This window comes from Lithobates pipiens, unplaced genomic scaffold (assembly GCF_037356315.1).
Source record: "Lithobates pipiens isolate NorthernLeopardFrog02 unplaced genomic scaffold, aLitPip1_a1.2 Scaffold_17, whole genome shotgun sequence".
In the NCBI taxonomy this organism is placed as follows: Eukaryota; Metazoa; Chordata; class Amphibia; order Anura; family Ranidae; genus Lithobates; species Lithobates pipiens.
In genome coordinates this window covers 7,779,525-7,806,244 of record NW_027507755.1, presented here as the reverse complement: position 1 = coordinate 7,806,244, position 26,720 = coordinate 7,779,525, and the positions used below count along the sequence as shown (strand labels likewise).

The following is a 26,720-nucleotide window of genomic DNA, read 5'->3' as shown; positions in this document are numbered from 1 at the left end:
GATCTCTGAAAAGCCACTACGCAGGGGGTCAGTATGATATGTTTGTTATTTAAAAAAAAATATATGCCTCTTTATATCACTTTAAACTAAATTTAAGACATGTAGGCAGGTATTAGTATCCCTTTTAGAGAGACCCCTCCCCTGGTGATATTAGTGGGTAAAGTGCTGTGCCCTTTATCTTCTGTTGTAGGTGGGACTCTAAATGGAAGGTACCCCTGATCTACAGTATGTAGGTCTGTAACCTAGAAAGAAGTAGGCCTTCTAGGTCTAGACCCAGGGAGAGACTCCATGTGAGGACCTACAGTAGGAGGACTGATGGAAAAACATTTGAGAAGATGGCTGGACGTTAGGAGTTTGTGTTGGTGGCACTTCCCTGGTGATATCAGTGTGTGAAGTGCTGTGCCCTTTATATTCTGGTGTGGGTGCGGTTTTGGATGGAAGGTGGATGGGAGCTGGCTACCCTTGATCTACAGTATGTAGGTCTGTAACCTGGAGAGAAGTAGACCTTCTGGGCCTAGACATAGGGAGAGACTCCATGCGAGGACCTACAGTAGGGGGACAGATAGAAGAGCATATGGGAAGATGGCTGGACTTTAGGAGTTTGTGTTGGTGACACTCAAGTGTTTTGCACCATAAACAAGGTGGAGATGTGAGGCTGTTGTGCCAAGTTATACTTATGCTGTTGTTCTTCAATAAATTGTTAAAAAAGCATCCTGTATGGGCATTATTTATTTAAAAGGGTAGGCTTTCTGGGCAGGATATCGAGAAAGTGTGACACAATATGGCCGAGTTTCTCCTAAAGTCAGGTATGTGCATACGATATCCAATGAAGATGTGGGGCATAGCCCAGCCCCTGACCAACTTGGCAGGAATTGGCGGCTAATCCAACTTGCCAACAGACCCTTCTATGATCTCTCAGAATTCATTGAGAGGTGAAACTCGACCTCATTCAGACCCACATTTGATCTCTTTCCAAGCCTCATCATCTTGCCCCAAGCTGCTTCTGCATTCCCATTGACATGAATGAGGGGAGAAGCAGTTCTTCAGCAATAAAAATCCCATCAACACAGGCACTTACCCATCCACTGCAGTCTGACAATGTCAGTTATCAGTCCTGAGCTCAGGCAGGAGACAAAAGAGCCTTACAGCCTCACGCTAGGCTGACATTTCTGCTCTGACAGGGAGAGAATACAACTAAATAACAGCACAAACAACCCTCCCTGATAGTAAGTTTCATTATTATAATAATGTAATTGTGGAGATTCAGATTCCTATGAACGGCCATTTCTGATTGGTTCTTTTTTAATACAGGGTAAACAAAGTCAAACAATCACTATAATAACATAGTAATTGCATGTAAGACTGAAAGGTTGAGTTTCATGATACTGATGACAATTCCTTGTTCATTTTCTTCCTCTGCAGCTGTCAACGGTTACATGTATGGGAACCTGCCTGGCCTCATCATGTGCCAGGGGGACAATGTGTCATGGCATCTGCTTGGACTGGGCACAGAGGTAGACATTCATAGCGTTCTTTTCCAGGGGAACATACTCAACTATACTGGAACGAAGAGGGGGACCCTCACTGTGTTCCCACACTCGACGCTCACTGTGACTATGCAGGCCCATAACGCAGGTAATTATTGTCAAATATTTTCCTTGTCCAAGATTCAAAACTATTTTTATCCAGTGGAAAGTTTTCTCTATAAAAAGATTGTTGTAAAAAATAGGATTTTTATATACAGCTTACCTGTAAAATCCTTTTCTTGAGAGTACATCACGGGACACATGAGCTTCATTACATAGTGGGTTATATAGGCACCTCTGGTGAGTGGACACTGGCTAACCCCCAATTAAGGAGAATTCCTCCCCTATATAACCCCTCCCATATGGGAGACGCCTCAGTTTTGTAGCAAAGCAATAAGAAACCACGTAAAACCCAAGAAGGGTGGGAGCTCTGTGTCCCGTGATGTACTCTCAAGAAAAGGATTTTACAGGTAAGCTGTATATAAAAATCCTATTTTCTTTATCATACATCACAGGACACAGGAGCTTCATTACATAGTGGGATGTCCCAAAGCAATACTCAGTTTGAGGGGAGGGGGACACAGATCAGAAATATAGACCGCCATGGACCAGAGGATCTAAACTGCAGCCTGCAGTACACTGCGCCCAAAGATGGTATCCTCTTGCCCTCTGACACCCACCTGATAAAATCTGGTGAATGTGTGGACTGATGACCAAGTTGCAGCCTTACAGATCTGAGCCAGGGAGGCCTGGTGATGCACTGCCCAAGAAGCACTTACAGCCCTAGTTGAATGCACTTTCACTTGAAAAGGAGGACTCTTCCCCTTTACACTATAGGCCTGAAGAATAACCTGTCTAATCCATCTTGAGAGAGTGGATTTTGATGCCGCTTGGCCCTTTCTAGGGCCTTCCGGCAAAATAAATAAGCAATCAGTCTTTCTTATCTGAGCAGTTGAGTGGAGATAGATACTGATTGCCCTTACTACATCTAGAGTGTGCAAAGACTCTTCTTCTGCGGACTGTGGATCCGGAAAAAAGGATGGTAGGATTACATCTTAATTCAAATGGAATCCTGAAACTACCTTAGGCAGAAAGGACCTATTAGGACGCATCACTACCCGGTCCTTATGAATAATTAGATAAGGTTCCTTGCTGGAGAGAGCTGCCAGCTCTGACACTCTCCTAGCTGAGGATATGGCTATCAAGAAAACCAATTTTTTAGTCAAAAGAACTAATGAAGCCTGATGCAGAGGTTCAAATGGTTGCCCCTGCAATGCAGAGAGAACCAAATTCAGATCCCATGGGCATACCGGAGGTTTGACTGGCGATCTTATCCGCATGGCCCCCTGGATGAAAGCACGCACAAGGGAATGTGATGCAAGTGGCCTCTGAAAAAACACTGACAGGGCCGAAATCTGCACCTTGATAGTGCTTACGGCCAAATTTATTTCTAGGCCTGACTGGAGGAAAGCCAAGATCCTGCTAATGACATACTTTCTAGGATGCCATCCCCTGGGTTCACACCAGAAAACATCTGCCTTACAGATTTTGTAGTAAATAAGCCTGGAGGCTGGCTTTCTGGCATTGACCAGAATAGAAAGGACTGGCTCCGAAGGTCCACGATCTCTAAGAATGTGGGTCTCAGCAGCCAAACCGTTAAATTCAGACTGTGTAAAGCAGGATGGTAAATTGGACCCTGCGAGAGCAGATCTGGCTGGAAAGGAAGGATCCAAGGCCTGCCTACTGCCAACTTCATGATCTCTGCGCACCAAGGTCGCCTGGGCCAACCGAGGCTACCAAAAGAACTGACTTTGTTTCCCTCTTGACTCGTCCCAGGAACCGTGACAGAAACGGGTATGGTGGGAAGGCATAAATTATATTGTATACCGATCCCAGGGAATTGTCAGAGCATCTGACCCCTGAGCAAGTACATCTCTTGTCCTTGACACAAATTTGTCCAGCTTCCTGTTGAATCTGGACGCAAACAGATCTACGTCTGGAGTGCCCCACTTGTGACATATGGTCTGAAATATGTCAGGGTGTAGAGCTCATTCTTCTGGGCATAACTGTTGGCGGCTTAGAAAGTCCGCTTGCCAATTTTCCACTCCTGGAATGAAAACTGCAGAAAGGCATGGAACATGCCTCTCTGCCCAAGCAAGTATGCGAATCACCTCTCTTTGTGCAACCAGACTCCTGGTGCCACCCTGGTGATTGATATAGGCCACAGCTGTGGCATTGTCGGACTGAACTCGAACAGGGAGACCCTGTAGTCTGTAGGACCAGTTTATAAGGGCCATATAAACTGCCCGAATTTCCAGAATATTTATGGGCAGTAGCTTTTCGGTGTTCGGTGTGTTCGGTGTTCAGACTGTTTTCCCTGCGTGTATACTTCCTCCAACACTGCTCCCCAGCCTGTCAGGCTGGCATCTGTAGTTACAATCTTCCATAGAAGGGGAAGAAAAGTTTTGCCTTTTAGCAAATTCTCGGTTTGTAACCACCAAATGAGACTCTTGCGTGTCTCTGGGGATAGACACATAGGAAGGTCCAAGGCCTGGGGCTTCCTGTTCCAAGCCACAAGGATGCATCTTTGCAAAGGCCTTGAGCGAAACTGGGCGAATGGAACGGCCTCGAAGGAGGCAACCATTTTCCCTAACAGACTCATACACAGCCGAATGGGGGAAGTTCTTCTGCCCATAATTAGGCGCACCAGAGCCCCTATAGCCATGGCCTTTGGCCTTGGTAGAAATACCCTGCCCTGAGTGGTGTCAATAACCATGCCCAGATACTCCAACCTGGTAGCAGGCTGTAGGGACGACTTTTCTAGGTTTATAATCCAACCTAGGTGTTTCAGGTGTTCTAATGTTTTGGTAACACTGTAGTTCAAGAGTGCTACTGTTTGCTCTATGAGGAGCAAATCGTCTAGATAAGCCATCACGGTTATACCCTGAGCTCTTAGGTTTGCCAAGAGAGGGTCTAGAATCTTTGTGAAGACTCGAGTAGCTGTAGCGAGACCGAACGGCAGGGCCACAAATTGAAAATGGCGCTGATCCACCGCGAACCTTAAATACTTTTGGTGTGCGGGAAATATTGGCACATGAAGATATGCATCCTTGATATCTATCGATGCCATAAACTCTCCCCCTTGCAGGGAAGAGACCACAGAGCGTATTGACTGCATTCGGAAAGACCGAATGTGCAAAAACTGGTCAGATCCTTCAGATCCAGGATAGGTCTGACATCTCCATTTGGCTTTGGAACGGTGAAGCGATTTGAGTAAAAGCCTGAACCCTGTTCTTTTGGGTCCACTTCCACTATCACCCCCTGGGATAGCAAGTGATCTAAGGCCAGAAGTAGCGGTTTTTGCTTTACTGGATCCCTGGGGATCCTCGACTTTAGGAAGCGAGAAGGTGGGATCTCCTGAAACTCTAGCCTGTAGCCCAGAGATATCGAGGAGGTTACCCACTTGTCCCGAATCTCTTCCCGCCAGGCTTCTGCAAACTGCAGGAGCCTTCCCCCCACTCGGCCGAGCGGGGGGGCCCCTTCACAAGGAAGCTTTTGGGCTCTGCTTGGCAGGCTTTCGCCCCCAAGTCTTTTTACACGACAGCTCAGCTGCCCAATTTTTCAGCCACAGGGCCCTTCGCATGTTTACCAACAGGAGAGACAAACGAGATGCTTGTTGGACAGAATCCAAAATCACATCAATCATAAAACACAGAATTTGAGGAATTTCTGCATAATTCTCCACTTCCTCACTGGGAAGAATGCCAAGCATCTGCTTAACCTGTTCCTTGAGGAACTGACACAACCCCACAGCTGCGACTGTAGGTTGCACTACAGCGCCAGCCATGGAAAAGGAGGCTTTCAATAACATTTCCAGCTTCTTATCAGTTGGATCCTTAAATACCTGAGCATTATCCAAAGGACAAGTCAGGTTTCTATTCACACAAGAAACAGCCGCATCGACAGATGGGACCTCCAGAGGATAAAGCATAGAAAACCTTTTAGGAGGAGCAAACAGTTTATCGGGATGTCCCCAATCCTCATACAGCAATTTATCCATTAAGGGATGAATTGGAAAGGAAAAGGCAGTCTGTGGGATTCTCCTGACCCCCAGTGAAGAAACAGAGGATGTAGCGGCCTCAGCAGCAGGCATTCTGAAAGTGGTACGCACCAATTCAGTGTAATATTGAACCTGCTTTCTAAGTGCCTGGGAGGAGGGGACTCTCTCCTCTTCCTCTGATTCATCCGACTGCTCTTGAACCCTATCCCATGATAGGGATCTCTCCTCATTGTCAGAGGTATCATCTGAAAGAGGAATTTCAGCAGAGGGAGGGGATCTACCCCTTTTTCTGCTATTTTTCAGGGAAGCTGAAATAAAATTCATAATTCTCCCTTCAAAACCCTCCAATGTAGCCTTAAGGGAGTCTTCAGTGACATACGCTGGGGCTGAAACATTAGGAGAGGCTGCAAAACCTGACAAGGGCACTGACTCATCCTGTGAGGCTGGCTCCAGTCTTGCAGGGGGGGATGGTAATCTACAGGCATCTTTAGGACCCCTAGACCTAGGCAGTGATTTACCAGTGCCCTTGTTACCTCCCCCTGAGACCCTCTTACAAGGAGACATAGTCTTAAGCTACAAAGCAGAGGTACCAGTACAAAAGTGCAATCACTGTTGTGCTACAAGTCTCACAATAAACATATATGCTTAAACTGCATAACCTGATGCTGAGTAGGTGTCTTAGGTTTGCCTGGATCCAACCCCTTAGGATGCTTACTGCCCACAGCTCTGTGTCATCCGCTTACAGCCCCCTGGCGTTCTGGGCTCTTCAAAATTGCCGCTTTGGCGCCTGCGCAGTAAGTGCGTGCACGGCCCGCAACCACACCCCCTCTTCCATTAGTATGGGAGCGCGCACAAGCGCACAAGGACCCGGCGTCCAAGGGGGGGAAGAGGATCACCTACAGAGCCGCGCAGGACCCCCAGACTACGTGGGACCTCTTTTTTACCTTTATTGTGGCAGAGTCTGCAGCGGAAGACGTGAGCCATCCGGAGACAGGTTTCACTGAGCTTGTATCTTTGAAAGGCATGTAAGTATGCATCAGGCTGCTCTTACTCCCTCTAGTGGCGGAAACCAGGTAAGACATACAACTACTCACATGAAGAAATCCATAATATATGATTTATATAGGATTAACTTTTCTTACCTGTCCTCGCCGCAGGAACTGAAACAGACAGATTCCAGCCTTCACCCATCACGGCGGGCAGAGTTGTGCCAACCTTCAGGATTTTTTGGGTTCCTTCTCAGAGGAACCTCTCACCTGGACCTTGTAAAAGACTCTGCCAGAAACTTTTGTGCCACTATGTAAATAGTACACCAAGTCTGGTTTTCCCAGAGCCCAGTCTTCCAAAAGGAGAGGACTTACAGGCAAAACCTTGTTTCTTTGGATGACAAGGCCTGGGTACCATATCATCTTGGGAGTCAAAATATCTGCCCGAGATATGGATTATCATAGCCCTTAGACCCCTGCAGGGACCTGCATAGAGCTTTCTTCATAGCACCTTAGATACTAGCGAAAAAACTGAGGCGCCTCCCATATGGGAGGGGTTATATAGGGGAGGAATTCTCCTTAATTGGGGGTTATCCAGTGTCCAATCACCAGAGGTGCCTATATAACCCACTATGTAATGAAGCTCCTGTGTCCCGTGATGTATGATCAAGAAATGTAGATATCTCTCTAGTAGAGGATATGGAATCAGCAGTGAGGTGATCATATGCGTGCGCCCAGGGTGCCAGATGTGCTTGAGCACCCCCTAATCACCCTGCTTCCTGGCACCCCCTGTCTCCCCCTTGCAGTGCTGCCAGCTTCCCTACTCTCCAGCCCGCTGCTGTGGGGGATGTTTCAGGATGGATGAATGAATGAACACAGCGAGTGATCTGTACCAATCACTCGTGTGTACATTCCTAACTAAACTGTGTTTACTATGCTTCAGTTTGTGAATGAACAGGAAGCCGCTCAGCACAACACACTTCCCATTCAATAACTGTCCAGCGCATCTGAGGCTGCAGAGAAAGGGACAGGGGGAAGCTCTGTCCTCAGTCTCTTTCTCTTTGTTTAGACCCTTGATATTTCACCAGAGCCCCCCAACAGGGCTCCTAAAAAGATTGTAAAAAAAAATAATAATATTAAAAATAATTTAAAAAAATTGTATTTAAAAAAAATTATAAAATTAATAACTACTGACACCATCCACTGCCCTACTGACACCAATCTCTGCTGTACTAACACTGTCCACTGTTCTGCTGATATACACTCATGTGTGTTTGTGCTCTGGGGTGCACACCCTAATGCAGTAGGCTGCACACACCAATGGTGGTGATATCCAGTAATAGATTAAGGAGCCAGCAAGAAGAGGGAAGACTTCAGAGCCGCACACCCTGAAAAGCACTGTCACCCTTCTTTTGGTTGTCAGCACTGCAGGTTTTGATGTATCATAGGAAAAATTGCATTACTTTGCAAATCTTGTTGATATTTGTGGTGTAGCGCTAACAAACACCACCTTATTATTGTGCTTTCAATATCATGAAAAGTAAAGCGCAAAAAATCCCATTCAAAAATGGGTAAAAAATATATGTGAACTATAGTGCACCTCCCCAACTGAAAAATGTTGCGGATCGGGGGCCTGACCGGAAGCCGACCTCGATGGACGCCTAACTCCCTAGCTCTCCTGCCAGCTGCCGCTACATGGCACCTACGGGGACCATCCGCCGCCATCCGATGGGGAAATCAAGAGCTACCCGCTCGTCCACCTCCAGGGGACCTTCCGCAGCCCGGCCGGGCTCCGCTTCGGACCTCCGGTCCTTCTTTTCGGCGACGGAGCTCCCGGCCGGCGAGCCTTCCAACATGGCGCCGACTCCCGCCACTGCGCCATCACAGGCCCTCTCTCCGGCCCGCGGCGTCCACTCCAGCCACCAGCAAAGACCCGCTTATGGAGGGACACCACTGCAGACGTTCGGTGCCCTGGTATCCACCGGTGCGGTGAGTCCACCCCCAGCTCCGGCCGCCAGCTATGCCGCCCGGCTAGGCCTGAGGCCTACCACGCCACCGCTACTGCAGAGCACGGACAGTCCCCCTCTGCCTGCCCAGCACCCATACCGCCTGACGCACCAATCCCCCTCCTGTCCACTAACGCCTGGTAGGAGTGTACCCGGTGAGGATGGCCTGGACCGGGTGACGGGAGAACGGGGTCCGGGGCGCCCGGGGGGGAGTCCCCCTCTCCACCTGACACTCAGTGCTCCGCACTTCCCCGGCTGCTCCGGGTGGCCTCGGACCCATTCTTGTCCACTGTGTCCCAGGGATCTCCCCCCCTCTGGAAGGAAGGATGTACCCCTGCAAGACCCCACCCCGGACTCACCGCCACCGCCACCAAAAGCTCTCAGACTGGCCTCATCGAGGGCCACCAGCCCCCTGCACCACCGAGGAGGATCCCCGACCTGCTCATCATACTCCGGGGACCCCACGGCCTCCTCTCATCAGGGAGGGGGACCGCACGGGTCGATTCCCCGGGCCCCTGTGTCAGAGTGGGCTGAGGGGTGGGACTCTAACCCTGAGACTGCTTTTTCCACACATGTTGAGGGGCCTGTGGGTCCCAGACCATTGCCTCCCCGCCCTCGCCTAGATCAGAGGGATCTCGGGGAATTGAACCCCCCACCGCTACACCCACAGTGGCAGTTGTATTTGCAAGCGATCCCTACCAAAGAGGATTTTAAGCAATTGATTGAAGATGTCAAATCCACATGTAGAGCAGAAATACAAATGCTCCACTCTGGCCTCAAGCATCTTGCGGACCGGGTGGAGATGGCCGAAGAGGAGATTCAGGAGACCAAGATAGCAGTCCACAGGACCCAAACCCAGGGGGCAGATCACCATCTGTTACTGAGAGATATGCAGCGTCATGTGGAGGACTTGGATAACAGGGGGCGCAGACATAACATACGGGTGCGGGGGGTTCCGGAATCCGATGCCCCGGAGGATGTCCAGATTATTTTACAGGAAATTTTTAACACCCTCCTTGGGGAACCCACCACCAAGTTTATCGAGATGGACAGAGCCCATCATCTGTAGAGTTAACTCATTTCACCTCAAGGAAGACATCATGCGGCAGGCCCGTTTAGCTCGCGTGGTGACCTTCCGGGACCATTTAGTGCAACTCTTCCCGGACCTCTCCTGGATCACCCTGCAAAAAAGACTTCTCCAACCATTGCTCCGCACCCTGCAGGACGCCTACGTTCCCTATCGCTGGGGTTTTCCGTTTAGCCTTACCGCTAAACGTCAAGGCAAATCAGCCTCTCTGAGGTACCCTGAGGATTTACAGGCCTTCTGTGAGGACTTGGGCATCCGCCCCCCCCCCCCCCCCCATACCCCACTGGGACCTTGTGGCTACTCAACCTACACCTCCGACACTGTGGCAGAAGGTTCCTCCCCGCCAACGACCCAGACACCGAGATGCGTCAAAAAAACCTAACAGACAGAACCCTGGCTGAAAAACCCAGCCCTTCACCTTTTCCTGATGACTCTTTATTGTATTACTAGTTGGCCCTCCTGGCCCTATTGGCAGTGGAGGTGAAGGTCCGCTGTTCCTGTGACCGGTTAGCGGTCTAGTCCCTGGACATTACATTAATGTTGGTCCCCGTTGTTCCTTGTTCCTACTTCCCCCTGCCCCATATGGTGCTTTGCTATCGATTTTCTACTCTTAGGCTGGTTTTTGGGGAGACTCGGGAAAGTGGGTTCCCCCTCGCTCTCACGACCCCCCCCCCTTTTTCCCAGGTACACAAGTGGTGTGCCTGGGGCCCTAGGCTCCTCTTTGTACTTACGGTTACGATCCGGTTTGTTTTCCTTTTTTTTCTCCCCTTCAGTCCGTACTCCTCAACTCACTTTTAGGTGCTGAATGAGGAGACCGGGACTCCCATGCGGCCGCCCGGACCATGCCTTTTGCGCTGGGTCGGGTGGCCCCCTGGGAATCCGAGCAGACCCAAGTGATCCGATCACCCAGGGTCGAGTATTGTTTTTTGTTTGGTCCGCTTGCAGATCCAAGTTCTCTATACGATTTTGTTGTTGCTGCTCTAATCTATTTCTCTCTTCTTTCTTTTCTCTCTTCTCCCTCCTTTTCCTCCCCCCTCTCCTTCCCCTTCAGTCACCACTCTGCAGTCTGCAGGTTCCGGAGAAGCAGCGGCTGGGTTCTCCGGCTGGAGCACGTCCGCTCCTGACTCCTGGCGGTCTTCACTGGACGTCGATACCGGGTAAGATTCCGCCCTCACACCTATCCCCGACTGGACTGATGGCTAAGATCCTATCCATGAATGTTCATGGCCTAAATTCAAACAGGAAACGGCATCTGGCCTTCGCCTCCAGACACTTACCGCTTGTATACCAATCCTCGGGGTCCCATAAGAGAGCGGGGGTAGCTATCCTAATCCGACGCGGAGCACCGTTTACCTATATTGACCACTACAGCGATCCTCAGGGGGGCTTCCTAATCCTTAAGGGTACGTGGCAGTCGCAACCGATTACCCTGTGCACTCTGTATGCCCCAAATGTCCGTCAGCATAGCTTCCTCTCCAGAGTCTTCACACGTCTTTTTAGAACAGATCATGGTTATCTGGTGGTGGGAGGGGACTTTAATTTGGCTCATTCGGCTACGGCGGACCGCCTAGTGGCGGCTACCTGGGTGCCTTCGATCAAGGCCCTCCGGGACTCTAAACTCTTTCGGCAGCCCACCCGACGCAATGCAATATTTGACGCCTGGCGAGCCCCTCCATCCAGGGGATCGGCAATATACGTATTATTCAGCTCCCCACCAAATGCACTCACGCATAGATTATTTTTCTTTACCAATAACACTACGTTGAGAGCGACCCGTGGTGCATCTATCCTGCCGATCTCATGGTCGGATCATGCCCCGATCATGCTTACCCTGGAATTGGGCACCCCAGTGGCTCGGCCCTATAATTGGAAGCTGAACACATTCCTTCTACAACACCTCCCCTCCCACTCAGAATTAGTTTCGACCCTCAGCCACTACTTTGCAGAAAATATGACCCCAGATGTTACCCTCCCCACTCTGTGGGAGGCCCACAAGGCAGTTCTACGGGGTAAGTACATGGCTCTCTCCTCAGCCATGAAGAGGGATGTTGCGGCCTCTAAATTACGCATAGAGAAGGAGCTCAGACAATTAGAACAGAAATTGCACACATCTCCATCCGTGCCACTCCTTAGAAAAATCACCAACCTGCGCACGGGGCTCGGAGACCTGGCGCTCCGCCGCATAGAAAAAGCCCTACTACGGATTAAACAGACGTACTATGATAAGGGTAATAAGGCACACTCTCTCTTAGCTAGGAAACTTAGTGACAAAACCCTCTTGTCCGCCCCACACCAGATCAAAAATAAACATAATGTACTTGTCTCCCACCCCAAAGACATAGTTGATACGTTTGCGGGTTTCAACGCGGAGCTTTATAATAGCCCTGACATCCCTAGCACTCCTATACCGGCAGAGCTCTCGAATCGTATGCAGCAGTATCTGTCCGACAGTGATATCCCTCGTATCCGAGAGTCAGACCTGGCCTCTTTGAATGTACCCATCACAGAAGAGGAGGTGGAACTGACCATTAAATCCCTTCCTGCGCACAAATCCCCAGGTCCGGATGGCCTGCCTTACGAATATTATAAAACCTTCCTACCCCTCCTACTTCCACATATGTGTAGACTTTTTAATGCTTTCCTACTGAATACTCCTGTCCCATGGACATGCAACGCTCCTTCCTTACCTTGATCCCTAAACCAGATAAGGACCCCAGCCTCTGCGCCAATTACAGGCCCATAGCACTCTTGAACGCAGACTTAAAATTTTTCACTAAACTGCTATCTCTGCGTCTTAACAGGGTCCTACCCTCCCTGATACACAGGGATCAGGTGGACTTTGTCCCTCTCCGTCAGGCGGGGGATAATACTAGGAGGGTAATAGACCTGGTTGACGTGGCAGACAGGGAGGGGGTGTCGTCCTTGCTGCTGAGCCTGGACGCGGAAAAGGCCTTTGATAGATTGGGGTGGCCCTTCCTGTTCACCACGCTGACCCACCTTGGGATAGAGGGACCTTTCTTGTAGGCCATACGCCATCTCTACTCCAACCCATCATCTCAGGTGAGGACCCCCTTCGCCACCTCCTCGACCTTTTCTATCTCCAACGGTACACGTCAGGGATGCCCTCTGTCGCCCTTACTGTTTGCCCTCTGTATAGAACCCCTGATGGCGTCCATTCGACGGAACCAAGCTATTAGGGGTATTCCGGTTCGGGGCAGGGAATTTAAGATTTCATTATTTGCGGACAACGTCATCCTCACCCTGACCCAGCCCAGGATATCCCTACCAAACTTACATATGGAGCTAGATCGTTATAGTGCACTATCGGGCTAAAATTAACACCTCAAAGTCGGAGGCCCTCCCAATTAACATCCCACCACCAGAGGTGGACCATCTACGGTCCAACTTTCCCTACAACTGGAAACTCACATCCCTAAGATACCTGGGGATAAACATTACCCCAACCTTCGCCTCCCTATACCAAGCGAACTACCCACCCCTTTATGGAGATATTAGGCAACTACTCTTACAATGGCGGAAACACCAAATCTCTCTCTTTGGTAGAATAGCCTCTGTGAAAATGACAATTTTCCCGAAGCTCCTCTACCTTTTCCAGACTCTCCCCATCCCCGTACCCTCATCACACCTGAAAAAAATACAAAGAGACCTACTCCAATTTACGTGGAATTACAAGCGGCACAGAGTCCCTAGATCGGTCATGACTGCCTCCCGGTCGGATGGGGGTTTAGCGTTCCCTGACCTGGTTAAATACCACCAGGCGGCCCAACTCCACGCGGTCGCTTCATGGTATACCCAAAGACCTCACAACCGCTGGTCGGAAGTCGAAAAACGATGGTTGGCCCCGACACACCCTAATAGCATGCTCTGGAGTGCGGCGACATCGGTTCCCCAGTCCCGACTGTTGGGATCTATGTCCCATCTGCAACGCCTCTGGCGTAAGCTTTCTAAAAACTTTGGCCTGGCCTCGGACAAATCGCTCCTGACTTACTTTTTAGGCAACCCCCAGGTGCCAGATAGCCTATCCCACCAGATATCACACCCCTGGTCTTCCTGGAACCTCTTCCACCTGGGGGCCCTCGTGGACCCCAGGTCGCGGAGACTTCTATCCTATGAGGACCTCCAAGCCAAATACGGCCTCCCCCATCAGGGATTCTATAGCTATCTGCAAATCCGTCACTTTGCCCAGACCATATCCTCCGACCTCCACTTCTCTCCGCCTACCTCATTTGAAAATGTAATTCTAGCGGGCACAGCCCAGAGAGGGATGATCTCAGACATCTACAAAATACTTAATGCATTTCCTATGGGCTTCAAAGGCAAACATGCATACATGCTTAAATGGGAGGGGGCACTGGGTGAAGTGCTTACGGAGGAGCAATGGCGGACGATATGGTCACAAGCATCCAAAAGCTCCATGTGTACACTTTATCGGGAAAACGCATACAAAATTTTATTCTTCTGGTACATGACCCCAGACGTTCTTCATGCCATATACCCCTCTGCAACAGACAGGTGCCTGCGCTGCTGGGAACACAAGGGCACCCTCCTACACATTTATTGGCAGTGCCCCTGTATAGTCCCTTTTTGGACGGAGGTCCTACATCTCCTGACCAGTATTCTGGACCGTCCGCTGGACTTGACTCCTAAAACTTTTTTGCTTGGTGTCCCCGTCCCCAAACTGTCAAAGTCCCTGCAAAAACTAACTCAGCACATCCTGACAGCAGCGTCTTGTGGCCCTGCACTGGAAAAAGACACAGCCCCCTACCCTGGACACGCTACATGCCAGAATCAGGGACTAATGGAAAAGATGACCGCCAGGATACAGGACCGGTTGGAGGCGCATGATGTGGTTTGGAGTCTCTGGAACCTCAGGGAAGGCCGGACCTGACAGACATACGGAACGTTTACGGTGACTACCCTCCCCTACCTCTCTCTTTCCCCTCTTCTCTTTTCTTTAACACTCTTTTAGCACCCCTCTCTTTTCCCAGCTTCTGGCTCTTCTCTCACTTCTCTCTTTTTTTCCAAACTCTCCCAGGAACATATGTTTAATAATGTTATATACTAGTATACAGCACTTTAAGACAGCACCTGCTGTCTCCGCAAGTTATTCTTCACTAGACAAAGAGATTTGAGGATTAGTTTCGTGTTGATTGATCTTTAACTTTTTATTCACGTTTGAGAATGATCCTAATGCCTGCGGACAGCACTACCTGGCCTAGTTCATACCTACTCCAAGTGGCTATACCCCACAGGCCGGTGTGCACTTATTGTTTGTTAACTTTCTGTTTCTGGCTTCACCATAGTTGCATTGAAGTGTATGACATGTACTCCTTGATATTATACAAATAAAATGTTATTTGACAGAAAAATGTTGCGGATCAAATCACATGTGTAAGTCCTCCAAAGAGCATTAGCTAGCTCTATAATAGGGTAACGTGCATAACCCAAAGACTGGGGAACAATATATAACAACAGAAAAAACAAAAGCCATAAACCAAAATATGTTCTGCATATAAATGTGACATGCATACACTGGAACTATAAAACACCTTCCGCATAAGTGTAGTGCAGGTGAACGTGTTCTTTTTTCCATATAGCATAAAATGGTGCCATTCGTGCTCCCCCCCACTCCAAAACTGCACTCACAACAATTCCTTGACCCCTATTAATTAATTGGGTGAAAATGTGCTTATACGGTTGGTTATAACTTCAATCCTCTCTCCACTCCTCCACACACACCATGCAGTGTAAATTAAAACAGTGGTCCCCAACTTTTTTGGCATCAAGGACCACTTTTGGTGTAGCCACTTTATTCAAGGCCCGGTGGTGGGGGGGGGAGTGACGTTGTATGGGGAAGGCGGGTGGGTAAGGGAGTCTCACAACCCCCCTGCACTGTAGAGGAGCACTGTAGTAAAAAGGGGACTACACTGTAAGAATTGCAGTCCCCTTTATATCACAGTGCCCCTTTGCAGTTATTTCCCCCATCACAGTCCTCCCTGCAGTCATGGCTCCCCCATCACAGTCCTCCCTTCAGCCATGGCCCCCCATCACAGTCCTTCCTTCAGTCATGGCGCCCCATCACAGTTCTTCCTTCAGTCATGGCTCCCCCATCACAGTCCTCCCTTCAGTCATGGCTTCCCATCACAGTCCTCCCTTCAGTCATGGCCTCCCATCACAGTCCTCCCTGCAGTCATGACTCCCCCATCACATGTCCTCCCTTCAGTCATGCCCCCCCCCATCACAGTCCTCCCTTCAGTCATGGCCCCCCATCACAGTCCTCCTTTCAGTCATGGCTCCCCATCACAGTCCTCCCTGCAGTCATGGCTCCCCCATCACAGTCCTCCCTTCAGTCATGGCTCCCCATCACAGTCCTCCCTTCAGTCATGGCTCCCCATCACAGTCCTCCCTGCAGTCATGACTCCCCCATCACAGTCCTCCCTTCAGCCATGACTCCCCCATCACAGTCCTCCCTTCAGCCATGACTTCCCCATCACATTCCTCCCTTCAGTCATGGCCCCCCATCACATTCCTCCCTTCAGTCATGGCTCCCCAATTACAGTCCTCCCTTCAGCCATGACTCCCCCATCACAGTCCTCCCTTCAGTCATGGCCCCCATCACAGTCCTCCCTGCAGTCATGGCTCCCCCATCACAGTCCTCTCTTCAGTCATGGCCCCATCACAGTCCTCCCTGCAGTCGTGGCCCCCCTATCACAGTCCTCCCTTCAGTCATGGCCCCCCCATCACAATCCTCCCTTCAGTCATGGCTTCCCCATCACAGTCCTCCCTTCAGTCATGGCTCCTCCATCACAGTCCTCCCTTCAGTTATGGCCCCCATCACAGTCCTCCCTTCAGTCATGGCCCCCATCACAGTCCTCCCTTCAGTCATGGCTCCCCATCACAGTCCTCTCTTTAGTCATGACTCCCTCATCACAGTCCCCCCTTCAGTCATGGCCCCATCACAGTCCTCCCTTCAGTCATGGCCCTCCATCGCAGTCCTCCCTTCAGTCATGGCTCCCCATCACAGTCCTCTCTTCAGTCATGGCCCCCATCACAGTCCTCCCTGCAGTCATGGCTCCCCCATCACAGTCCTCCCTGCAGTCATAGCCCCCTATCACAGTCTTCCCCATAGTCATGGCTCCCGATCAGTCCTCCCCTCAGTCATGGCCCCCCATCACAGTCCTCCCTGCAGTCATGGCCCCCCATCATAGTCCTCCTTACACTCATGGCTCCCCAATCACAGTCCTCCCTGCAGTTATGCCCTCACCCATCATAGTCCTCCCTGCAGTTATGCCCTCCCCCATCATAGTCCTCCTTACAGTCATGGGCCCCCATCACAGTCCTCCCTGCAGATGGCTCTGTTCTCCCACCTCCCAGAGTGGAGAGCTGCTGACTGTCAGTCAGCATCTCTCCTGCTCTGCTCCTCCAAGCTCATTGGAGTGCTGAGCTGTGGATGGTGGGGAGCGGCCGTCTCAACGCACACTTAGAGGCAGAGACTGCCATCAGTCCAGGCAGCTGGCGAATTCACGGGATGACGTGGTGCCTCAACTGATCCTGGTGATGTCAGCGGAGAGTGGACTTCAGCCCGCTCTCTGCTGAAAATGTAGGAGAAGCCCAGCCTAAAAGGTTCAGGCTGGACTTCTCCTTTAAGGTGTCATTAGTAATACACAAATGTCCATACGCAGATTTCTTCAGGGACCACTGAGATCTTATATACATGCCTCTGATGAATAACCCATATGCATGTATTGTGTAGTTGGTGCATCATCATCTAGCCTCCATGTGGATTTAACCTGTAGTTAATGATACTTGTATACATAGCTTGTATAGTTGATACATCAGCATCCAGTCTATTAGGGCTGTGGAAATTAAAGATTAATTCCTTGATTAATCGATTACGTTTTTTGATTGATCAAAATTCTTTTGATGGGTACTCACCTCCCCGCAGACTTCCGGGTCTTCGGGGAGTTCCGTCGGAGATCCGGGTGACATTAGGGACATCGACGTCACTGGACTCCTCCCCTCTTCCCCAAGTCCCTCCGTCTGCTAACGAAGGGAAAGGGGAAGGAGTTCGGTGACGTTGAAGTTCTGATTGAACATAACGGGTAGGGGGGAGGAGCTACGCATGACATCACACGCTGCTGCCCTACGGAACTAACATGATTGTCAGCTTTACATGCTGTGTTTTTATCATCTTTATGTAAATGGTTTGTGTTTGAACACAAAAATGAAATCTTATACTTAAGCTGTGAGCACTTAGATCTTTTCTTTCTACCCATGACCTGGTGTCCTTGCTGAGATCTAAGGAGACGTGAGAGAGGTTTATGGTTCGTGTTAACCCTTTATGTGTCAACACACAAGGCCCGAATCCGGCCCTCCAGGCCATTTCACTTACCCCTTGAAATGCTCCTGCAGCTGCGGTATCCCCCTTATGCAGCCATGAAGAGGCTTGTCTCTGCCCTCCCGTATCAGCAGTCAGAAGCTGAGAGGAGGGCAGAACTCCTCCTACAGATCCTGCACCTCTGTGTACAGCCACAGGACCCACTAGTCTTTGCCTCACCAGGTCTCTACATTCAGCAGACTCCAGCCCTCCTCTGGTCCTCCTCCAGATCCTGCACTTTCTGCTTCCCGGCTCTGCCTCCAGCTTCTTCCCACCAGCAGCACAAGGAAAGGGGGGTGCACTGTGATGTAAGGGAGGGTCGGGACCCTTAATTTCTGATGGTGGGGGGGGGGGCTCTTGACATCTGATGTAAGGGGGGGTACACTGGACATCTCATCTTGCAGGTACAACCGGCCCTTTGAGGGCAACCATCATGCTAATGCAGCCTGCAATGAAATTAAGTTTGACACCCCTAATGTAAACTATTCAATAAAAATAATTTTTCAAAAAAAAAATACACACATGTATAAATATCCTTCTTCCACCAACAAAAGAGACTATGGGGGTTATTTACTAAAGAAAAATCCAGTTTGCACTGCAAGTGCACTTGGAAGTGCAGTCGCTGTAGATCCGAGGGGGACATGCAAGGAAAATAAAAAACAGCATTTTAGCTTGCACATGATTGGATGATAAAATCAGCAGAGCTTCCCCTCATTTCAGTTCTACCCCTTAGATTTAGTGCCAAGTGCACTTTCAGTGCAAAGTGGATTTGCCTTTCGTAAATAACCGCCAATGCTCTATTTTTTATTGGTGGAAGAAGGATATTTACTGTATATATGTGTGTAATTTTTTTATACTATTTTCATTCAATATTTGACTTTTTTAGCCGCTTGCCTGCTGTATACTGTATATATATACAGGGGCAGGGTGGCTCTTCTGTGCAGGATGTGCCTGGTACATGATCCTGGACTTCTGGGTCCGGGGCATGCGTGCGCGCCACTGACGGCCCACTCCCACTGTGAGCGGTCTACCTATCTAAACAAGGCAGATCACTGCCCTGTCACTACAGTAGATGTGGATTGTGTGTCTCTGCTAAGCAGTGGCACCGATCCATGCCTTCTCCCAGTACAACCACCTCCCCCACAGTAGAAAAGCACTGGTCAGGTACACAGTTAACCCTTTGATCACCCCTGATGTTAACTTCTTCCCAGCCAGTGTCATTAGTACAGTCACTGTGCAAATATTTTAGCACTGATCACTGTGTTAGTGTCACTGATCCCCAAAAAGTGTAAAAAGTGTCAGTCACTGTCCTGACTGTCTGCGGCAATATAGCAGTCCCACTGATCACCGCCATTGCTAGTAAAAAAAAAAGAAATACAAATACAGACATCCCAACCTGCAAAAACTAATTTCAGGGAGGTTTTGCACCGCCGCTGAAACCCTCCCAATTAAATGCAGCCTCACCTTGCCCATCATTGCAGCCTTACCTTGCCCATAATCACAGCCTTACCATTCCTATAATCACAGCCTTACAGTGCCCATAATCACAGCCTTACAGTGCCCATAATTGCAGCCTCTCTGTGCCAATAATTGCAGCATTACCGTGCCCATAATTGGCGCCTTACTGTGCCCATAATCACAGCCTCACTGTTACCATAATCGCAGCCTTACAGTGCCCATAATCGCAGCCTTACTACGGTCAGTGCCTGGATAACACACAGTAGGCATCCCCCGCTGTGTCTCGGAATTCAGTGTGAAAACTTTGGCCGTGGTGTGACAAAAGTCCTGCCCTACTCCTAGACCAGCTCGTGTGATAGACGCAGTGTTCTGTCTATCACACGAGCTGGTCTAAGGGGAGGGCAGGACTTTTGTCACAGCACGGCAAGTTTTCTACACTCAGCTCCGACCGCTGTGTGACTGACGTAGTGGAGGAGGAGGGAGGGGAGCACCTCCTGTTACTCAGGCACAGACAGAGCAGCCCGAGCGGGGTAATACTCCATTCAGACGCTCGGGCTGCTCTGTCTGTGGCTGAGTGACAGGCACAGCCGGGAGATCGCTCGTCGCTCGTGAGGGACCGGGAGCCGCACCCAAATGCGGGAGATTCCCACGACTTGCGGGAGAGTTGAAATGTCTGAAAATATCCTACTGGGCACCCAGCACATAGCACAATGGCAGCAAAAGTGTCCAGTGCATCCTCTGAGCTCCAATATTACATCAGTAACAAACAACTGCCGAAATTCGGAAATCCAAAAATTGGAAATTCCCGAAATATCTGAATTCCAAATTTCCGAATTTGAAAGTAAATTCCAATACCTATAATTTGATAGTTATTATTTCAAATTAAACTGATTTTCTTTTTTGTTTCAGATTTTCGGATTTTCCAATTTTTGAATATCCAAATTTTCGAATTCCAAAAATTCGGAAATTTGAAAATTCTGAAATCCAAAAACTCTAAATTCCCGAAATTTTCAAATTTCCGAATTTTTGAAAAAATCAAAAAAACTAATGAAACGAAAATTAACACATTTTTTGCCAGTGCACATGTCTACTGTTTATATGTGTGTGTGTGTGTGTGTGTGTATATATATATATATATATATATATATATATATATATATATATATATATACAGTATATATATATATATATATATATATATATATATATATATATATATATATATTATATATACACACACACATGCTTTGCATTGCATTTCTATTTTAAACATAATAGGTTGTTTTACCAGGTGAGGGTTCACATATACTTTAACTGCAGTAGAAAAAAAGTCTGGCAGTTCTGTATAAATTTCCGAAATGGATGGACAGAAGTACAAACCCTTCAGTTTATGTATTTATTTTGTGCATTTAGCTGTTTGCCTTTCAGTTTTAGTTTTTTTAAATATTTTTATAACAGGTATGTTAATCCTAGAAATGCTATAGTGTTATTATCAAATCTGACCCCCTGCATAGTTATTCTGTGTGGGCCGGCACTCTTCCCCCATTGAATTGAATGTGCCCGGTATAATCTCCTCCCCTCTGTGCTCCACTTCTAGGGGAGTTTGAAGTGAGCTGTCATTTGATGGATCATCACAGGGATGGTATGAAAAATAAATATACGGTGCAGGTATGCGACAATTCCACGAGCCACGATGATGTCCAGTATGGCACCATGAGGACGTACTTCATTGCTGCGGAGGAGGTGGAGTGGGACTATAGCCCGGAAAGGTCCTGGGAACTTGAAAAACATAGCATCATGGAAGATATGCATGAGAGGTATGAGATACACAGGTCATTATTATATGTGATTGATATATATATATATATATATATATATATATATATATATATATATATATATTAATGTGTATCAATCAATATATATATCAATGTGATTATATAGAAGTTATCCTGTCCGAGGGGTGAATAGAAGTTCTGCTTCAGACCCATCAGCCTTAGAACTGAACCCCAGGCAGCTCTACATATAAACATATATCTTTTTTTAAATGCAAGCAGTGTAAGTACATGAATCGGACTTGGTATCAGCATCTTGAAGTCCCTGCCAGTCCTAGCCAGAAGCATGCTGATAGGAGGAGAGAGAAAAGTGACAGAGAGAGGAGCCCATCAGTGTTCTGCTTCTCTTTACTGTCCACTCAAAGGCTGGGGACTGTTCCCTAAAGCCGCGTACACATGGGCGGACTGTCTGTCCAACTTAGTCCGCTGAAACACATTTCAGCGGACAGTCCGCTCGTGTGTGGGCTTCAGCTGACTTTTTCAGCGGACAGTCTGGCGGACTAAGTCTTTCGGAATTTCCGTAATATTGTCCGTCCAACTTTGGTTTCCGCTCGTGAGTAGGCAAGTTGGACGGACTAAGTATGGCGCATGCTCAGAAAGGATTTACACGGCGAAAGGTTGCATTGCTGTGTATTGGACGTCCTATTTCTAGTCCCGTCGTACGTGCCATACACGTCATCGCGCAAGCTTTCAACGGACTGTCTGTTCATCGTGCGTGGTCAAGTCCGTTCATTCAAAAGTAGGACGGACTGTCCGTCGGATTGTCTGACGGACTTAGTTGGCCAGACAGTCCGCCCGTGTGTACGCGGCTTTACTGCAGCAGAGCTGTGATGTGTGACAGGGCTATGTTGGATAGTGGAAGGCAGGGTTATAACCCCTTTCAGTTTTTTTTTTCCCATCTGTGTCACATTTACCGCCATTTCCTGAACTCAGAATCACCAGAACTGATCGGATGAGGTGGAGAGACGGGGAGATGATATCACTCTCTGCCTCAACCAATCAGAGATAGCTTTACATTCATTAAGGCAAGGACTTGTTCTTGTGTTGGGACTGCATTGGGGCGACGTTGCCCAACACAGCCCAATACTGCTGCTGTGAATGAGCTCCAAGCCAGTGCAAATAGCATTGATTGTGCACAATTTGCAAAGGCCCATATGATCCAATCAGATTAGTTGTCCGCTGTTGGTTTCTATGGGTTGCAATACTTTGCACCCTGGTATAGCACTTCTACCTGCCTTATTGAATACATTTTTAAATCTCCTTTTGCAGCCATGGAAACATTTTTCTGAGCTCTGACGGGGGCTTCATAGGATCAAAATACAAGAAAGTGGTTTACAGGGAATACACAGACGGACGGTTCACAGAGCGTAAGCAGAGGTGCGAGGAGGAGGAGCATCTGGAAATACTCGGTAGGATCTCAGTGGGTGGGGGAAGTTTTTAAAAAGGGATTTGGTCAATAACTGCAAAGGCTAGGAGGGTCAGTCAGTAAGGGGGTGAAATGTGCAAGGAAAGGTGAAATGTGCACATATAATAACCAATCATAATGTTTCATAAAGTTCTTAAAATGTAAAACTAACCCAAGATTAGCAGTCAGTCAGAGCCTTCCTTCATTTTCCTTCATCATAGAAAAAAAACAGACGTTGAAGTTTTGTTGATGTGAAAACTTTCTTCAGTTGTTTACCCGTAACATAGGTGGTCAGACACTATAGCTTCTGTATTCTTTACCTATAGCAGCCCCCTTTCCCATAAGGCATGCAGGCCTACCGGTATGTGGTTGCCCCCAGGACTTATACACAATGCTACTGTGCCTGGCCAGGGCATGTGCGAACAGAGCAAAGCAAACAGGTACTTGCAGTTGGCAGACAGGCGAGGTTCAGAATAGTCAGGGTCAATATCCAAATTCAAAAGGTAGTTCAGAGAATAGTTGATATCAGATCCAAGGTCGTCAACAAGGTAATCCAGTCTAGCAGGGCAGAATTACAGGTAGCTTGATCAGGTATTACACACAATATCACAAGCATGAGACTGCAGGCTTGGCTGGCTTATATATGTTTTAGGGCTTGTTCTTACTTACCTAAATTTCACTCAAAAAACGCTCCTATAGCATTTGTATGGTCATCAGACAGGCGTCAATGAGCTTTAGTATGGGTATTAGACAGGCCCGCAACCACTCCGCAACTGCCTGCCAGAGCATTTGCGAGGCATTACCATAGACTTTGTGGTGAATATGTAGCACTAAACCAAACATATAAACAGTGCAAACTAGTGAGTGAGATTAATCAAACAAAAAATAAATGAGAAAAAGTCCACATAGAGGTAAATGAAACACCAAATGTCCATCTAGACACATAGGTGAATACACAGGATGTCACACACCCCCGAGAGCCATCAAACTGTAGGTGTCTTCAAAATAAACATCAAGGTTCATATACGCTTACCAGAGATGTTGGACTCGACTATCATAAGACAACGAGTCAATCGAGCATGAATGCACCCATGGGACAGGTCCACAATGACTGTATATCCGATGTCAGGAAATTCCCGGATTGGCCTTACTCCAACTTCACACGGTATCGACCATGGATATAATAGATACTGAAGGCGGATTCCAGGACAGGAACTCCAGTGATGGCAAATGAATGACCAAAATCAACCCTAATGAGGGTGCTGGAACCAAAAGGTGAAGCTCAGCAGCACTTGCAACGGTACACATAAAAAAACATAAAAAGGGGGGGGGGGGGTCTGATAGTGCAGGTCAAAAGACGGCTTTTAATAGGTAAAAACCAATGTACAAAAAACGTATAAAACAATCACATGTGATAAAAGCAATGTGGGGAATAGAGTACCTCGACTGACGCGTTTTGTCCAATACGGACTTCTACTGGGGCATCATATCATAGACTTGAATGGGAGGCGTTGAAAGGCTTCAAACACCTCCTGACTCAACATGAGGCTTCAATTTTGAAGCTAAGCGACGCTAACGCTTAGTGTGAACAGCCCTATTTGCTGTCAATTGTTTCTTGTGCATAGGCATTTGAGGAGCCTTTTTAATGCCTCCCAAACGCCTGCTCTTAATGCCAGTGTGAACCCTGCCTTAGTCTCCACCCAGAGAGTGGCCACATCAATAATTGCCTTGCAGGTGGACAGACAGGCAAGGAGAATGGTATTACCAAAACTAGGATGCTGGGATGAGGCGCAGGAGCGCTGGCCATTTCTGACATCAGTTTGCTCAAATTTTTATAGAAGCCCTCTACATTTCACTTCACTAGTAGCTCTTTTATTCCTGTAACACATGGGTATATATATTAGTGCGTCCACACAGATATACACAGATGAATGTAAGGATGAATGTAGCAGAAACAGGGAGGTGCTTGCACTGCAGGTCTTTGGGTACAGCTTCCTCTCCAGCAAGAACAGTGAACAGGACAGTAGTGGTCACCAAATCTCAGTCCACACCTTGTGATTTGGACCATCAGCCAGAGGCAGCAGTGCCTTTGAGCTCACACTGCAAATTTACAGGTGGCTATAGGCACAGTAGTGCCAAGGCACACTGATATACCACTGCTATATTTCAGAAGGAATTCCAGGAAAAAGGTATACTGCTTAGGCACAATCAAAATGTTTAGATGGTCCCTAGAAAACTCCTATTCTATGATCACAAACTCAAAATAAGCTCCAAAGTTAGAATGTAATGTGAACGTCCCCTGATTTGTAGTGTACAATCTCTGCTACTGGTTGCAAGGAGGGGGGGAGGGGTAGATAGACACATACTGTATATTGTAATTATTTTATTTATTTCAAGTATTTATATAACACTGACAGTTTATACAGCACTTTATATATGTGTATTGCACATTCACATCAGTCCCTGCCCTTAAAGAGCTGACATTGCAAAGTGCCTATCTCACATGTACACATACACAAACCAGGGCCAATTTAGACAGGAGCCAATTAGCCTACCAGCATGGCTTTGGAGTAAGATAGGAAGCCAAATTACCCAGAGGAAATCCACACAAGCACAGAAGGCACGTGCAAACTCCATGCAGGTAGTATTGTGGTTGGGATTCAAACCAACAACCCTAGTGCTACTGGGTTCTGGTCTGTATATCACCTGTAAGTAAAGTAAGTGAAAATTGTAGGGCTGCTACTGATTAAAATTTTTGTGTTCTATTAATCGATTATTTTTTTTAAGCGATTAATCGACTAATTTCGATTAATTATAACGCACATACAGATCCAACTACTTTTAGTTGATCTTCTTGCATTGCAACTCTGCATTAGTCAATGGTAAATGTGGTATACATTATATACAATCACCCGACACTAGTTATTTTCCAAAATCCATGACTTAACTTCACAGTTCACACAAATACGTTTTAAATTCAAACTGTAGCACTGATGTAAGTAATTTTTATTAAACTTTAAGAAAAACGTAGAATGTTAGTTTAACTTTAATTATAAAACTTATCTAGTATATTGACTGTCAGTCACTTTATACTAGGCAAGTAGTCATCACTTTAGCCAGTCATGCAGACATACCAGAGTGTTTACATTTTGTTTTGTTCTTTACAACAATGTTAAAAACAGAGGTTATCAAATTTGCCTACACTTAGCTCACTGAATGATCCCAGTTAACCACATTCATATTTAGCATCATTGTCCAGCTGTCCGGTGACGTCACGGACATCGACATCACCAGACTCCTCCCCCCTTCCCTTCGTTAGCAGACGGAGGCACTTGGAGAAGGGGGGAGGAGTCCAGTGACATCGATGTCCGTGACGTCATTGGACCTCCGACGGAACTCCCTGAAGACCTGGAAGCCGGCGGAGAGGTGAGTACCGAACAAATTGATCGATCAAAAAAATTAACAATTAATTGAGGAATTAACCTTTCATTTTCCCAGCCCTAGAAATTTGTATTTGTGTAAATGGAAATTCCCCTGAACTGTCCCAAAATAAAGTTTAATAAATCTGATTACCTTTAGTAACTTAAAGACCGTTGGTTTTAAAGCAGTAACCTCTTGAGAGTGACTGTTATGTATTTTTCTGTATATAATTTAGGTCCATTCATTCGGGCCGAAGTTGGAGACAGTATATTGATCGTATTTAAAAACAAAGCCACGCATCCACATTCTATTTACGGACATGGCGTTCAGATGGTCAATTATCTTGCTGAACCTACTCAGCCAGGTGAGTAAATAAGTGATCACTCATTTCCTGGTCCTAGAGCCTGCTCACACTGTGAATCACACTGCGTTCCTGTTCTGCGTTCCTGTGCAACTCACATGCAATTCTGTGCAGTGAATTTTCCACCCATTTATTTTGAATGGGCTGAAATCGCACTACTTTTGGAAATTCACTAGTT

At 47.7% G+C, this 26,720-nt stretch overlaps 1 protein-coding gene across 1 annotated transcript in view; it reads left to right on the top strand.

Moving 5' to 3' along the window:
• Nucleotides 1-26,720, top strand: part of LOC143986570 (ferroxidase HEPHL1-like) — a 172,938-nt gene that overhangs the window by 120,139 nt on the left and 26,079 nt on the right. The window contains exons 11-14 of the mRNA XM_077484971.1: nucleotides 1,423-1,635; nucleotides 21,119-21,338; nucleotides 22,626-22,765; nucleotides 26,417-26,545. Of these exons, the coding sequence (XP_077341097.1) occupies nucleotides 1,423-1,635; nucleotides 21,119-21,338; nucleotides 22,626-22,765; nucleotides 26,417-26,545 (702 nt within the window). The remainder of the gene's footprint in view (nucleotides 1-1,422; nucleotides 1,636-21,118; nucleotides 21,339-22,625; nucleotides 22,766-26,416; nucleotides 26,546-26,720) is intronic.